The sequence below is a fragment of the Solanum stenotomum genome, chromosome 9 (genome assembly GCF_019186545.1).
Source record: "Solanum stenotomum isolate F172 chromosome 9, ASM1918654v1, whole genome shotgun sequence".
Classification (NCBI taxonomy): Eukaryota; Viridiplantae; Streptophyta; class Magnoliopsida; order Solanales; family Solanaceae; genus Solanum; species Solanum stenotomum.
In genome coordinates this window covers 5,954,291-5,969,275 of record NC_064290.1, presented here as the reverse complement: position 1 = coordinate 5,969,275, position 14,985 = coordinate 5,954,291, and the positions used below count along the sequence as shown (strand labels likewise).

Here is a 14,985-nt window from a genome sequence, read left to right as displayed (position 1 = left end):
AAAAAAAACTATAAATTACAATAATTAACAAAATAAATCTCTCGACTCCAACAAATCTATCAATTAATGCCACATAAATTGGGACATGGCAAATAACATATATTATTAAAAAATTAGGTTAAAAATGTACTATAAAATACAATAATTAACAACTTAATATATTAAAGAGACATATAAAAAATGGTTAATATTTGAAATTGTGCGTGTGCCACATAAATTAGAACAAACAAAGTAATAAATATTATTTTCAAAATTTTGTTAAAAAAAAGTACTACAAATCACAATAGCTAAAAATTTAAAATATTTTTAAAATCATATAAAAATTTCAATAATTTCTCAAATTTCATAATATGACATAAATTAAAATTAAAAAAATATATATATTGGGCCCCGTGCTGGCACGGGGTCCTATATCTAGTATTAATAATAAACGTTTTATACGTTATGGCAATAACATCTGATGCGAGTAAATATTTATAGTAAAAATTATGGTATTGGTTTGAAAATGTTTTTTCTAAGTGACGAATTGGCTTCTTTCTAACAAGACATTGTATGCTCACCTTTATTTAGCTTCACTCGTTACCTCGTATCAAATTACAAAATTCTTCCTTCAACCTCAGTTATCTTTATTATAATTGAACTTGTTTTTAGTTCTATGTCTTTTTTACTATATGAAAATGTTATTTCTTTCTATTTAACTTATAAGTAATCATAAGAGATCATTTCTTCTGATCAAACTAAGATATTTAAATTGAAAGGCCGAAAGCTATAGAACATCAATATTTAGATAGTTATTGTTCAATCCAAGTTGATATTAAACCATATGATTCAAATTAAATCGCCTCAACTCCAAGGTACTTTTCCATCCAAATACATTTTATTTTTTAAAAAAAACGTTTTAATTTTTTTTTTCAAAAAAAAAAAAACTTTATTTCCAAATTCACTAGTGATAAAACCCAACCCCCAACTAACTGAATATGTTGACAATATGATTGAGCCTATATTGTTGCCAAACTCTCTTCTAATTACTTGACTTTTTAGACCTATTGGCTATATGATTATACAAAAACCACACTTGACAATTCTAACACGCAACGACTCTAGCTAAGTTCTAGTGTTGATCAGTTGTGGAATCAGAAATTTGGTGATAAATACAATTTTTTTTCTTTAATTGTATTAAGAGAGTGCAAATTAAATATATATTTAACTTCTGTATATTCTATAATTTTTCGATAAAGAATGTGCATGAAATTACCTTTTGGTGTTGATTATATTCTATTTTATGGACTTCATTATTTAAGAGTTAAGATCACTATCTCATATGGGGTCTAAATACATCTCATCCTTCTAAAAATAAAAATAAAATAAAAAACAATTTAAGTGGGGAGTATTTGCTCAACGAATTAAGATATTTTCCATTTATAAGTCTATAATAACTAGTGCATTATAGTTGATCACAGAAGTCCTTTTCAAATTATTAATTAATACAATCTTGATATATTTTTCTATAAAATGGTGACATTTCAATATGAAATTTTAACATTTAGAAAATGCTCATGAACATGGCATTAAGGACTACTAAAATACTTCTTTTTTTAAAAATAATAATAAAATCAATCTTCTCAATACTATAATCATCCTGTTATTCCTGGATATACCTTTAATTCGTTGAGCAAAAGTCCTATTTCATACGAAACTCTCAGACCACTGTGGTCGACTTTACCATCAATATCATTTACTCCCTCTGTCTCAATTTATGTGATACATTTCACTTTTCGAGAGTCAAACAGTTTAAGTTTGACTGAGAATTTGCTCATGAAATTTTCAATTTTTTTAAAATGAAATTTATATATTTGTAAACTACATAAAAAGTACTATAAGTCTCAATAATTGATAATTCAAAATATTTAAAAGATATAGAAAAAATTAACGGTCAAAGATACACTTGTTTAAATCTCGTAATCCGAAATGTGTCACATAAATTGGGACAGAGGAAGTACTTTCTTTCAAATGGTCTTTAATTCTAAACAAGTTTAGTGTCTAAAGGTTATAGCTAGTATGATTTTGGATCCTTCTAACATATTGTACATATTGATTAACATATACATTGATGAAATATATATGTTCTAGTTTGAGAAATTTGTTACCTTATAGTTTATAATACTGTATATGCCACAAATTGTATGTTCCTAAGGCTTTTAGAAAGCATGAAAATTGAAAAATAATTAAACCAATGTACATAAACATTCTAAGTCTATACTCCAATTAAATATTTTTCAGAAGATACATGTTTTTCAATTTTTTTTGTTTTCGGAAAGCATATGTAAATTATTTTCATATGCTTTTCGACAACCATATAATTATATGAATTTTAAAAAGTAAAGTGCAAAATTCCCTACAATCATGTATGGTGTATACACATTGTATTGGGCTAGTTGGGCTGTTCTTGTATCTCCTTGTCGAATGGGCCTGCTCCATAGATTACAATGGGCCGAGGAAGCGCACAAAAAGTCCATTTCATTCCGGTTTAAAACTTTGTTTTTTCTACTTTTACTAGGAAAATTATTTTCCTGATTTTTAAGTTGGAAAATATATATAAACTATACATTATGATACACTCAAAAATTGAATATAACTTACCTATGCATGTGTTATACACTAATTATACATTATGATATACCCAAAAAGTTGAATATAGCTTAACTACACATGAAGTATACACTTAGTGCCTACACATGAAGCATACATTGACTATTCAATCTCGACAAACTCGAAATCTCCTCTAAACAGTTCTAAATTTTAAATATGAAGTTCTCTCAATATTTTGAGTATTTTTATATATAATTCACTCAAAACTATTTACGTTTGCGATAGGTCAACTTTTAAAAAAAAAAAGAAAAAGGAAACAACAAAGAAGAAGGAAGTAGCAAGAGGAAGAACAGGAGAAAGGTCGCATTTGGCCATTTTCTCGGTAAATAATTTGGCCAAATGGTCATTTTCCCTAATTCGTATAAATCAGGTTAAATAGATGGTAAGTAAAGTTTATGAGTTGCATTCTACATAATTAGGGGAAAGTACAGAAATTCCATATACTTGGGTGCTAATTTATTATACCATATTTTCGGAAGTTTTCCCCAATTACAATAATCTCTTATTTTTCATAACTCACGAATACATTCTTTTATTGTCGGATACATTGCAAACAACACATTAATTAAGATTTTTTTTATGGATTCGTTGGTCTCTATTCTATTGTTGGATACATTAGTCTTCAGATACATAGCCTTTCAGATAAATAACAGTGGGTGTATGTATCGGGTACTAAAATACACATAATAATGAGAGGGATATATCCGATATTAGGAGAGAGAGAAATAATTTATTTATTTTATAATTTTTTTAAATGATAGAATATTTTAGAGATGACACCTTACGTTATGTATTTATGTAATTATTCCAAATAATTACACTTTTAAAAATGTAAACCAAATCAAATTAAAATCAATTGTTGGTTTGATTTTTAACCAAATTGTGATACTTCTTCCACCGTAACAAATATCAAATAATTTTGTATAAATATAAATTAAAGTGCATTTGAAGACCAAAAATACAAAATAAGGACCATTTTGTTCTATTTCCAAAGTTGCTGGGGATTTTTGTCCCTGTAAATTGTTCTGTTAAACCCTAGTAGGGTTTAAGAAGATTGATTGCTGAAGTTAAGCGCCCCAAAAAAATCGCTTACCAAAACTCTCTCATACGTTTATAAAGTCAGGTATTCTCCTATTTTTGAAGTTACTATGATAAACTTCTTGAAAACCCAATTTTTATCACTTGATAATGGTGGATTTTCTGTACAATTCAACCGCTGAAGAGGTTGAAGATGATAAAAAAAATCAACCTTTGTCAGACCCTTTAAGCCTACTATCTATCCCTGATTTTGACGAATTTTCTTTGTCTTTTGCTGATTCTCTTCTTGATTTTGATTCCCTCAGTGATTTGATGTCGGATAGTCCTATGGCTGATAGAAATCAAGAATCTCTTGAGCTTGATTCTGTAGAAGTTGAGTTCAGGAGTAATGATGAAGTTTCTGAGAAAAATGAAATTCAAATGGAGGACCCTTTGAGTTGTTTGAATCAAGAAGAGAGTCAAATTGGTGTTTCTGAGAAATGTGATATTCAAACTGAGGACCCTTTGGGTTGTTTGAATCAAGAAAAGTATGTTTCTGAGAAATGTGATATTCAAACTGAGGACCCTTTGAGTTGTTTGAATCAAGAAAAGTGTGTTTCTGAGAAATGTGATATTCAAACTGAGGACCCTTTGAGTTTGAATCAAGAACAGAGTCAAATTGGGGTTTCTGAGAATGGGATGAAAGTTGAGGACTTTGATTGTATAGTTGAGGAGAAGATGGGTAGAGTTAGTATAAGTGGGACAGAGGATGAAAGAGTGGTTGATCAAGCTGATGTTAGTGGCAGTGTGGTGGCGGCGGCGGCGGCGGCGGTGATTAGCAAGAATGAGGAGAATGATAATAAAGTTGTCATCAGTAGTAAGGCTGAGGAAAGAATTGTGAATGATACGGGTGTTAATGGAAATGGAAGTACAGTGAGTAATAGTGATACGGAGTCTGAAAGTGAAAGTGAAGCCTCTTCCTCGGCCTCTAGTAGTGACAGCGATGAAGACGAGAGTAGTTCAAATGATGAAGCAGAAGAGGAGGTGGATATGGAAGAAGGCGAGATTGTAGCATCTGATGTCGATGAGATGGTTGGTTGGGATGACGACGACGAGGACACTGGTGTTAAGGGACCTATCAGGTCTAGGAATGAGGTTCAGGTAATAATTACTATCACTTTATATGTAAATGGTAGTGCATTTGAATTACTAATTATTGCTATGTTTGAGCTTTTAATGAAAGTAAAATATCAGGCGTCCACGGTCATTATACCACTTAAGCTAATTATCCCTCAGTTATTGCTTAATCAAATTTTGGTCCATTACAGAAGACATTTACTTGAGGCAGTGCTGCTTCGAGTTATGAATCTGCATTTGTTTTCAATCGTGGAAACTGGTTGAGGAATAGGATGGGTGCTCGAAATCAACCATCTGTATAAAGTAACAAAATTTATTTGTACCTAGTTTATTAGGCATCTTCCAATGGAACCCGGAGTCAAATTAAAGTGCAAGAAAGAACTGGTGTCCTATACACATTTAGGAGATTGTTGTCTTATTACAGAACATGAGCACTACTTCACATTTCATGAATAGGTATCTGCATGAACATAATAATCAATAATACTAATTGAATTATGAATTATGAATATATCTTCGCTAAATTGGAGAACAGTATTATAGTGCCACGGTAAATATACTAATTCATCTTAGATGCATATATGGAGTGAGTATATATTCTCATTGTATACTGCCACTGAATGCTAATACTACTGATGTTACTGTTATCGTGAGGAAGTAGGTTAAGTGCAAAACAATTTGGTAGGTAATTGTATATCGTATATACTCAGTCTAAGTGCTTGATTCTTCTGCACCTTATGGAATGCAATGGAAAAATATCTAAATTTCAGCTAAATAGCAAGAAAAGTCACCCTTTTTAGGGCTTCTATAAGAGATGATACTCTAATAGATCCCTGTAAATCATGAACAGAATTTTCGAGTAAAGAATGACTGGCCTACGTATAGTCAACTCTGAAACACAAATCTTTGCAAATCTGTTAGCATTTGATTGACAGCTTGAAATTCTCTGTGTATTTAGTGAATTCTCTGTGTATTTGTGAAGTGGAGTTCATCTGTCTCCATGATTATGCATCCAAAGTCCCAGTTATTGGCCATACCTAAACATAAAGAGTGATGTTAGATTTTTCTGTTTTTACCTCACCTTCTATCTTCACGGGCATCATGTCACTTTTGGTAGACTTTGCGAATGCATACTAAACAGAGAATGGAAGAACATAATTTTGAAGAAGAAAAAGATTGTGTTGTCTCTATTTTATATCTGTCTGCTTATCTTTTGAAGGACATCTTGATCAATCATTGTCAGTTGGTATTAATCTATGGGGGGAGAGTGCTAATTTCATATGAAATTTGCTAATAAATTTATATAGTGATGATATTAAGACTAACACCTAAGAGTAGAGTGTTCTATATCTCTAAGAAGCACTTTAACCAAAGAACTATCTATAAATCCATCAAGAAATTATGCGTCACTCCAAAATCAGTTGGAACCAGACAACCAGCTATTCCTGTTCATTTTAGTCCATTGCTGAACATTGCATCTTTTGGTGGATTAGGTAATCTGGATTTCACACTTCTTCTCATATGGTTTTAGTTTAATTCCAACAGTCGGTATCACCATAACAATCATTTGCTTGTATTGTATTCTAAGCACTTCTGCACTAAATATATTCTTGACATGAAAATAGTGACTTTCTCGGCCTCATAGTTATTTGTCTTACGAGTAGGAGCCAACAGATGTACATTTTTCAGAAATTTTATGGTGCTGACCTGAAGAACTTAAAAGGGTTGACTTGTGTTAAGTGAAATGAAGTACTGTAAGATTTTGGAAACATGTATTTGTTTTGTTCACCCTGCATGGATGATTAGCACGTGAAAGTGATGTTTTGAATTTGCTTTTCATGTTTTATGTCAACGTGCAAAAATTCAATCATCCTTGTTGAATGCAGGTTCTACCCCCAGTTCCGGAAGTGACTGCAACCTTGCAACCACATCACCAGATGCAGCCTGTAGGAGTTGTGACATCGGTAAGACTAAAACGCTGAAAACAAAAAAGTTAAAGATTATGTAAATGGTGCTTGATTATATTTAATTCAACTTTGTTATCTAAATGGCTTATTTCATCTATGTATGGCGTGACAGACTATTGGGGCCCAAGTTGTAGTAGAAGGAGTGGAGAAGCATACTCCTCTTTGTGATGGTTCTATTCTCTGGATAACAGAAAACAGATCTCCACTCGGTATAGTAGATGAGATTTTTGGGCCTGTCAAGAACCCGTACTACATTGTAAGATACAATTCTGACAACGAAGTTCCCCCTGGAATCCACCCAGGCACCTTGATCTCTTTCGTCCCTGAATTTTCAAGTCATATCTTAAATGACAACAGTCTTTACAAGAAAGGGTATGATGCATCTGGTGAAAATGATGAAGAGGCGTCTGAGGATGAATTTTCAGATGATGAGAAGGAAGCTGAACACAGGAGAATGCTAAAAATGAAAAAGAGGGGCATCACAAATGACCAGAAACCAGGAAACAAGAAGAAGGACAAAAGGAATCTTAAAAATCGATCACAGAACTGGAAACATGATCAAGGTGTGGCAACAGATGTGCAACATGAAAATGGTAAGCCATCAGTTGACCAAAGTCCACGCTTTATCCCAGCTGCTGCTGCTCCTGTGGATCAAGGCATTCATCAAAGCACCCCTCGTCAAGGACATGGACAGAGTATCAGGCCTCCATCAATTCCTCCATTCCCTCATATGCAAAATTCCCCTGGCTTAGCATCACAGTCAACTGGAGTTTGGCACAATGGATTCCCATATCAACAGCCCCAGAATATGGGATTTCCTAACACACTGCCGAATATGGGTATGTCATGGCCCCAACAAGGTCATCCACAGCAAATGTTTCAAATGCCTTTGCCAAATGCATTACCTTTTGAGCAGCAAATAAATCCAACTCTTCCGCCTAGCTTTGTGTTCCCAGGTGGACTACCAAATTTTGGTGCAGGGCCATCATTTGGACCTTGGCCTGCCTTTGGACAAAATGTTTTTAATCAATCACCTATGGCGATGGGCTTACCAGGCCAATTTACTCCTGCACCCATGAATTTGGGAGGTCAGGTACCAGCGAATGGACCACAATCAGGACAGAACAATAATTCACAACCAAATGCTGTGGTTCCTGGGTATCTTAATGGCTCTCCAAACTTCAATCAAGGACAATCACCTTCGCCAATGGGCTTACCAGGCCAATTTACTCCTTCACCCATGAATTTGGGAGGTCAGGTACCAGAGAATGGTCCAAAATCAGGACAGAACAATATTAATGTCTCTCCAAACTTCAATCGAGGCGCTCATTCTGGTGGTGGTCGGAGAGGAAATCACAGGGGTGGTGGCCGTTTTGGTGGTAGGAGAGGTAGGTCACAACGTAACTGAAGTTGTGGAAGCCTTTACTTTGTAACTTCCATTATAAAGGTAGTATAGTAGTTTTATTGTTTTACTTTTCCCTTCTCCTTTAGGGGGTCAAGTGTGTGTAGGACTATCCACCTTATGTAATGAATTTTGTCCCAAATTCGAAATGTTTGTTTTCCACCAGTCCTCTCCTTGCTCGAAAATGCACAACGATACACAAAAGCATTGGCCTTACACATCTGCTCTCAGTTTTTGCCTTGAATGATCTTAGAGTGTGATGGGATCAGGTACTCATATGCAAAGAACCAGCCTTTGGATTCTTCCATTTTCGGTTTTCCACCAAGCACTTGGTAACTTTCTTTTTGGAGCTCGATTAATTCAGATTTGTACTGGGAAGTCCCACTTTGGAGAGTAAAGTACTTTCTATTAGGACTCCCTAGTCCAGTACTAATATCATGTCTCTGTGTAGTTGTACCATATATAAATAGCTGATGATGTATATTGACTCCTTGAGCCGTGAGTAATCTGTTACACTTTCTATCAAAGGCGACTTCATTTCCAGGACTTGAATTGGAGTCCTCTAATTAGGGCGGAGGGGTATTTTCCCACTCGCCCACCACAACCTTTGGTGATAAACAGACTTTGTACTGATTCCTTGTGAGACAAACCACTTGTGTTCCTGGATTCTTTCTTCATTTTTTATTTTTTTTTACCTTCTCTAGGTTTTCTTACTGTCCAAATATTGTTGACCTCTTTATTTAGATGACAGGTCATTGATATTTGTGGCGTTATAAATCATTTCATTAAAAGTTCGAAGTTTAATGAAGGAGGAGTTTAAAGTGATAAGACTTAATAAACCAACTATTCTCTCGATGATATTATGGTTTATTTCTAATTTCGTATAATATTTTGACTAATATGAACTTTAATGTTTAATCAATTGTGAAGGGAGGTTCATATGGAACTAATCGTACTTTTCGTATAGTTTTTAAATATCTATATTTTATTTATGAAATATTGAGGTGATTTAGCTTAGAAAATTAGTCACATTAACTCTTGAGAAGCAAAACATAACTATTAATTTAAGACGAAGGGAGTGCTCCTAGAATAATCAAAAACCGACTAGGCGACTGTATATTGAGGTTATTTTTATGTAAAATGTTTAAAACTTATAGTACATACTACATACTAATCTTTTGTACTCAACAAGTATCACGTAATTATGTCCACCAATACTAAAATGAAATCACCTAATATTTTTCTTTGCTAGAAATTGAACCTGAAACTTCATGATGCTCACCCCACGTAATCAGCCACCAGGCCACACCCTTAAATACTTGTTAGATAATATTCTTATTCATATATGGTGGTTGCACCAAATTAAATAAGTTGATCCTTTAAGAGAAACTAAATAAAGAAAACATATGGTGAAGTAGTAAAAATATATTTAAGAATTTATTGATCAGTTTATTTACGTCCTTTACCTCTCTCATGGCTTTCGACATGTATATTTGCTTCTTATTCACTAAAGTACTACGTTCTTCTTTTGCCAAACTTTTTGATCAATTATCCAAATTAAGTTATTTTGGAATAAGTTATCGCATATACATGGTGGAATAACTTATCTCATCCCTAAGACAAAATGATGGATAAACAGTCCCAACACTATATAATATCCAATTAAACGCAGAATAAAATGGTCCTGTATTTTTTCTTAGAATTATTATACCTTTTACTAAATGACTCCTTAACCTTTTGCTTTTTCAGTGACTAGATTAAGACTTTGTGCTTTTATGGGAAAGGTCTAATCCATCTGTGTTCCACTAAAGTTGGCACAAATTTTCACTTAAACACCTAAACTAAGCTTTGTTCATTTTAGACACCTCATGTCATGTCTCGTTGTGTCATTTTGACACTTTTTACTGACATGGCATAGTGGGTGTAATACACTCAATACTAGCGCGTGAAAGGCTCATTTAATCATTTTTATTTTATTTTTTTCATGTTCTTCCTCATTTTTCAGCCACCATCTCTCAAAACTTGAACTCCTTCCATGGAGAAATAGTTTTGATGATGCTACAAACAAAAAAAACGAATTTCAACACGAAGATATTTCACAATAAAACAAATTTCAACCCATTAGGAGGGCCAACGATTCATGTTGTTGCAAAGAAGAAGGACATCGAAAAATCTAGAAAAAGACGATGTGGGTGGGGAAGGGATTGGGGTTAGAGTGGGCAGAGGTGGAGAAGATGATCTGGGTGGGTGGGTGGGGCGGAGAAGATGACCTTGGTGTGGTTGGGTTATTTTTTTTTTAATTTTGTGTGTAAAAGATTCCACATGTCATTTAGTCATTGGCTACTTCTTTATTCTACTAAAATATTGTTATTTAAAAATTATTTTTAATATATATGCCATATGTTTTTATTTAATTTGTCACTTTGACACAACGAGTGTGTTACACACACCTTATATATTTGACTGATTGTTAAAAAAGTGTTAAAATGACACAATGCAGTATGACATGAAGTGTTTAAAATGAACAAAGCTTAGCTAAGGTGTTTAAGTAAAAATTGGTGTCAACTTTAGGGGGCTACCGATGGGTTAGGCCTATGGAAATGATTGATTCAGTCTTGCAAATTCATCCTCCATTAATAAAAGAGGTTTACAACAAATGATTTTTCTTTCTTCCCATCACTAAAAAGTGTACATAATGATGTTATATATATATAGGGCTAACCCATCGGTGGAGGCATCTTTTTGGAAATATGAAATACTTTAATAACTTTTAGCAGGTTTATTCTTTGTCAAAATATGCTGTAAAGATCACATATACATTTATTGGTGGACCAAAAATTTGAACTTTATATTAAATATAATGGGTTCAGACATGACGTTTCATGAAGTTTTACTCATAAATTTATATTCCACATTAAAATAATAAATGAAAAAGGGAAACAGTCAAGCACTTGATGCATCAATATATTATAGAGAGAAGAAACCTTTGATTGTGAATGTAAAACGGCAATTTTGGGATTAATGGGTCTTAATATTCTGTCAGTCAGCAAAAACATGAGTAGCATGGATTCTTCAGATGAATTAATGATGGGGAAAACATACCCCATACAAATTTGGAAACAAATTATAGAATAATTCAGCCTTTTGCATTCTCAGTGAAGTCACTGCACGTCTGGCAACTGCAGTCCGAAAATCGGCATATTTGGCATCCAAAACAAACACAGGTGGTGCAACCTTTACATGTCGGAGAACGAGAACATCCCCTGTACACCCTACGGCTTGCTCGTTCTTCATCATCATCACATGAAAATCTGTTACATACAAGCCAGCAATCGAGTAAGTCCATAAATTAACAACAACAAGACTAAGATATCTTGGAGGTCAGCATCACTTCATATTTGACACCTCCAAGAGAAGAGAAAGAACAAAGTAAGCTAACACTCTAACAAACAAATTCGCAAATTTTGAGTGACATTGGAAGTGAGTTCAACAACTGCAAAAGGATAGATCGTTAAAGAAAGCTTTTTACCCCCTATTAAGACGGACATGCATCAGCAAGTTCCTTTATATCACTTGGCATTCTACCAACTAATACGGTGGGACATGCACATCACTTGAAACTACAATATTTCAGATCCAAGGGTACTCACCAATACAAACCAAGAAAGTAGATGGCATGTGCAGGGGAGTGGATGCAATTGCAAGGCATGGCATTTTAAATTCCAATGCTCACAATAAACAATTAAGTATTTATCTCAAGAATAAGTGGTCGACTTCCAAAATATAACAAAGCAAAAAAGTGTTCTCAACTAGAGAAGTAAGTTCTGACCATAAGCAGAGATCCCATGAGCATATGATAGGAAAACAGAATTCTTTGAGAGACACTACTTCTGGAAATGAAATTGGTAGCTATTTCAATGCAGTAATAGCTGTAATTAAGCTTTACTTCCAGTCACCCTCTATCTGTTAACTCTTCATACATCATCAAATCCGAAGTGCCATTCAACTTGGATGTGGGAGCAAAGCGCCTATGAGTTCCCTTCCCACCCCAGAATAAACACTTTTTTCCTTTTTCTGTTTGTGCTTGGGGGTGTGAGTGTAAGATATTACGTGAATATCTGCTACAAAACTAATTTGTAACCAAAAATCCTAAACTATCTTTCCATTTCTAGAGCATACATGGAGAAAAAGAAAATAGAGCATCATATGTAGGTAAATAGAGCTGTACTTTCTAAAATAAGGTTCTTTCAACTTTTACCTACACGGTATTAGTATGCTATAGGTCATACATCACTGCTTAGTCATAGTTCAAATTCAGTCAGATCGTAAAGTACTTTGCTAATGACGGTTCACTAGGATGAAGATCAAATATTTCTTTGAATCCTTCTCCAAAACATGCAAGTTGCACAGCATGCAAAAGTTGCCTGCCTGTACTTCTGTTTCAGCTTTCATGACTTTCCTCCTTTTGCCAGGATTTCACCATTATCATATGAAAGTTTTTTTTTATTATTATTTGGGGGAGAAGGAGGAGGAGCAAAACTAGAAATTAGAATGGACAAGATCCACCGATAAAACACATATTTGCCTGGTCTTTCATGCTGAACTGAAAGACATGAAGTAGGAAAACAAAGCATATACAGATTTTACAAAGGTAAGAGCACTCATGAATTAACTAAAGACTTCCAAGACAAACTAACAAGATGCAACTATTTTATTTTCCCATTCCATGACTTCTGCAACCAATGACAATACCCATTCTGTGAACAAGATACAAATTTTGTTACTTTGATCAATTAAATAAATATTCTTTTAGGAAAAAATCAACCGCAGCATGTATGTATAAGAGGGTGGTGAATCCAGAAAAATGAAGAACAAAATAACAAACTTGAATAAGAGGAACATACTTGTCATAAGGAATACAAGAGCAGTTCCAATGCACATTCGCCAAAGCATCATGGTAAGTTCTGCACTCTTCCTTTGAACGGAGACGGAACCTGCGGTCTTTGTTGCACTCGGTGCATCTTAGGAACTCATCACGATGACAAGCTTTTCCATTTTGAGAAATAGCATGCTTTAAAGACTTGTTATAATATTTTAGCAATGGGGTCTTTACCACAGGAACTTTATCACCATTGAGAATGATCCATACATTATTTTTCCATTTCCTAGCAGTTTCTCTCCCAGAATGCTTCTCAAATGCAGCCGGAGTAAGCTTGTCTGTTCACAAAACACAAAACTCTTAATAGGAGCACAATGCACAACAAGACTATGAAATAATGTAAAAGAGAGAACAATATAGCATAAAGTTCTACTTAACACGTTCAATTAACTCTCCACTCATTTTTACAGCATATACAAGAAGTATTAACAACTAAGAAGCTGACTATCTACATTCCAGACAGAGAAAAAAGAGACTCTTGTTAAGTAGCACAAGTACAAGTGGTAGGACTTAATTTACTTTATCAGATAATTCTTCTGTGGGGTGTTATTTTATCAAGTACATAATCGATTCTTTGTGGCTTATGATTGTAAAAAATAAAGAAAGGAGGAAACCAAGAAGATACATATAGTGAATGATTAAAAAGAGAAATATGCTCTGACAACAAATGCTGTCGAGAGAATCTGGTGAGTGATAGTATAAGATTTCTTTTGATATCACAGCTAAATATTCAACCAAAACACTGCACAAGCCCCACGATAAGCATTAATAAATTAAGAGTTGATAGTTTTCAGAAAGTTGTCATTGCCAAGTTGTAGAAATGGTAGAACCAATGAGTTGTTTAGCATAAGTTGATACCATCAAAAATGAAAACTATCATCAACCAGAAAGAACAATGCTTTGAAGAAAAATCAAACAGAACTCTAACTCTGCATCAAAGGTCAGACCCTTAAACAACCATTATCACATAACGAACACACAATGTATTTCTACCTTTGTGGACATGCTTATCAACAACATATCCCGTATAATCTCACAAGTGGATAGAATGTAAGGTTGACATGCTTATTAGACACACAAAAATGTCAAATAAACATCAAAACCCTTCAACACACACTACCACAGAGGCAGAAACTATGCTCTCTGAGGCAAATTTACATACACATAAAATGTTATACATAAATCAAACCGGCTAAGAACACAGAGTGGACGATAGAATAAAACCCACGAACAACATGCATTTGACGCAAACCCCCTTTTGATCTAAAGTTTTTTAAAAAATAAGAACCTTCAGTGCATCCAGGAGTACATTCACAGGTGATTTCAAGTTCACCAGATGAGAAAATCCTAAGTCTAGCAACAGCATCACCATATCGGTGGCTTGTACACCCACACATCACCTCCACGTAATCATCGCATCTCTTGACCCCACTTATCTCACGCAACTCCTCTTCCGTGAACAACAACGTCACCACGCCGTTACTACCATTCTCCATTGATGATGAAATCTCTTCTTCTCCAACTCTCTCTCTGTTATCGCAAAACCAAAACAAAAACCGTAAATCAAAATCAAATCAAAAAAAGAATCAAATCACCCACTTGCCATATATATGCGTGTCTGGTTTTGTATGTGTCGATGCACAGATATATATATATACATACACAGATTATGACTGCAAATGCATTTGCAGATATAGAGAGAGAAAGTAAGAGAGAGAATGACCCAGAAAAGAGTAGATGGTAAAAATGACCTCCCTCAGCAAGCACGCATCTCCAAGGAGTCAGTCCAAGAGATCTGGTGTAAAAAGCGTTGAAAAGGAGGAGCTTTAGGGCTTTTTATAGAGAGATGAGCCTCTTTACTAGGTGGGTGAGAA

At 34.2% G+C, this 14,985-nt stretch overlaps 2 protein-coding genes across 4 annotated transcripts; one reads left to right on the top strand and one right to left on the bottom strand.

Annotated features, from left to right (window-relative positions):
- Positions 1-3,629: 3,629 nt before the first annotated feature.
- On the top strand, positions 3,630-8,639 carry LOC125876108 (H/ACA ribonucleoprotein complex non-core subunit NAF1). 2 transcript variants are annotated; one of them, XM_049557225.1, is made up of 4 exons: positions 3,630-3,772; positions 3,993-4,827; positions 6,690-6,767; positions 6,883-8,638. In XM_049557225.1, the coding sequence occupies exons 2-4, from the start codon at positions 4,000-4,002 to the stop codon at positions 8,176-8,178; spliced, it is 2,202 nt and encodes a 733-aa protein (XP_049413182.1). In that variant the 5' UTR covers positions 3,630-3,772; positions 3,993-3,999; the 3' UTR covers positions 8,179-8,638. The 2 variants fall into 2 exon arrangements, with proteins under 2 accessions (XP_049413182.1, XP_049413181.1); XM_049557224.1 differs by having other exon boundaries at positions 3,638-4,827; positions 6,883-8,639.
- Positions 8,640-11,165: 2,526 nt separating this feature from the next.
- On the bottom strand, positions 11,166-14,985 carry LOC125876123 (protein ULTRAPETALA 1). Of its 2 annotated transcripts, none has more exons than XM_049557242.1 (4): positions 14,835-14,985; positions 14,400-14,641; positions 13,077-13,389; positions 11,166-11,483 (listed from the first exon to the last, which is right to left on the bottom strand). In XM_049557242.1, the coding sequence occupies exons 2-4, from the start codon at positions 14,605-14,607 to the stop codon at positions 11,309-11,311; spliced, it is 696 nt and encodes a 231-aa protein (XP_049413199.1). In that variant the 5' UTR covers positions 14,608-14,641; positions 14,835-14,985; the 3' UTR covers positions 11,166-11,308. The 2 variants fall into 2 exon arrangements, with proteins under 2 accessions (XP_049413199.1, XP_049413198.1); XM_049557241.1 differs by having other exon boundaries at positions 14,863-14,901.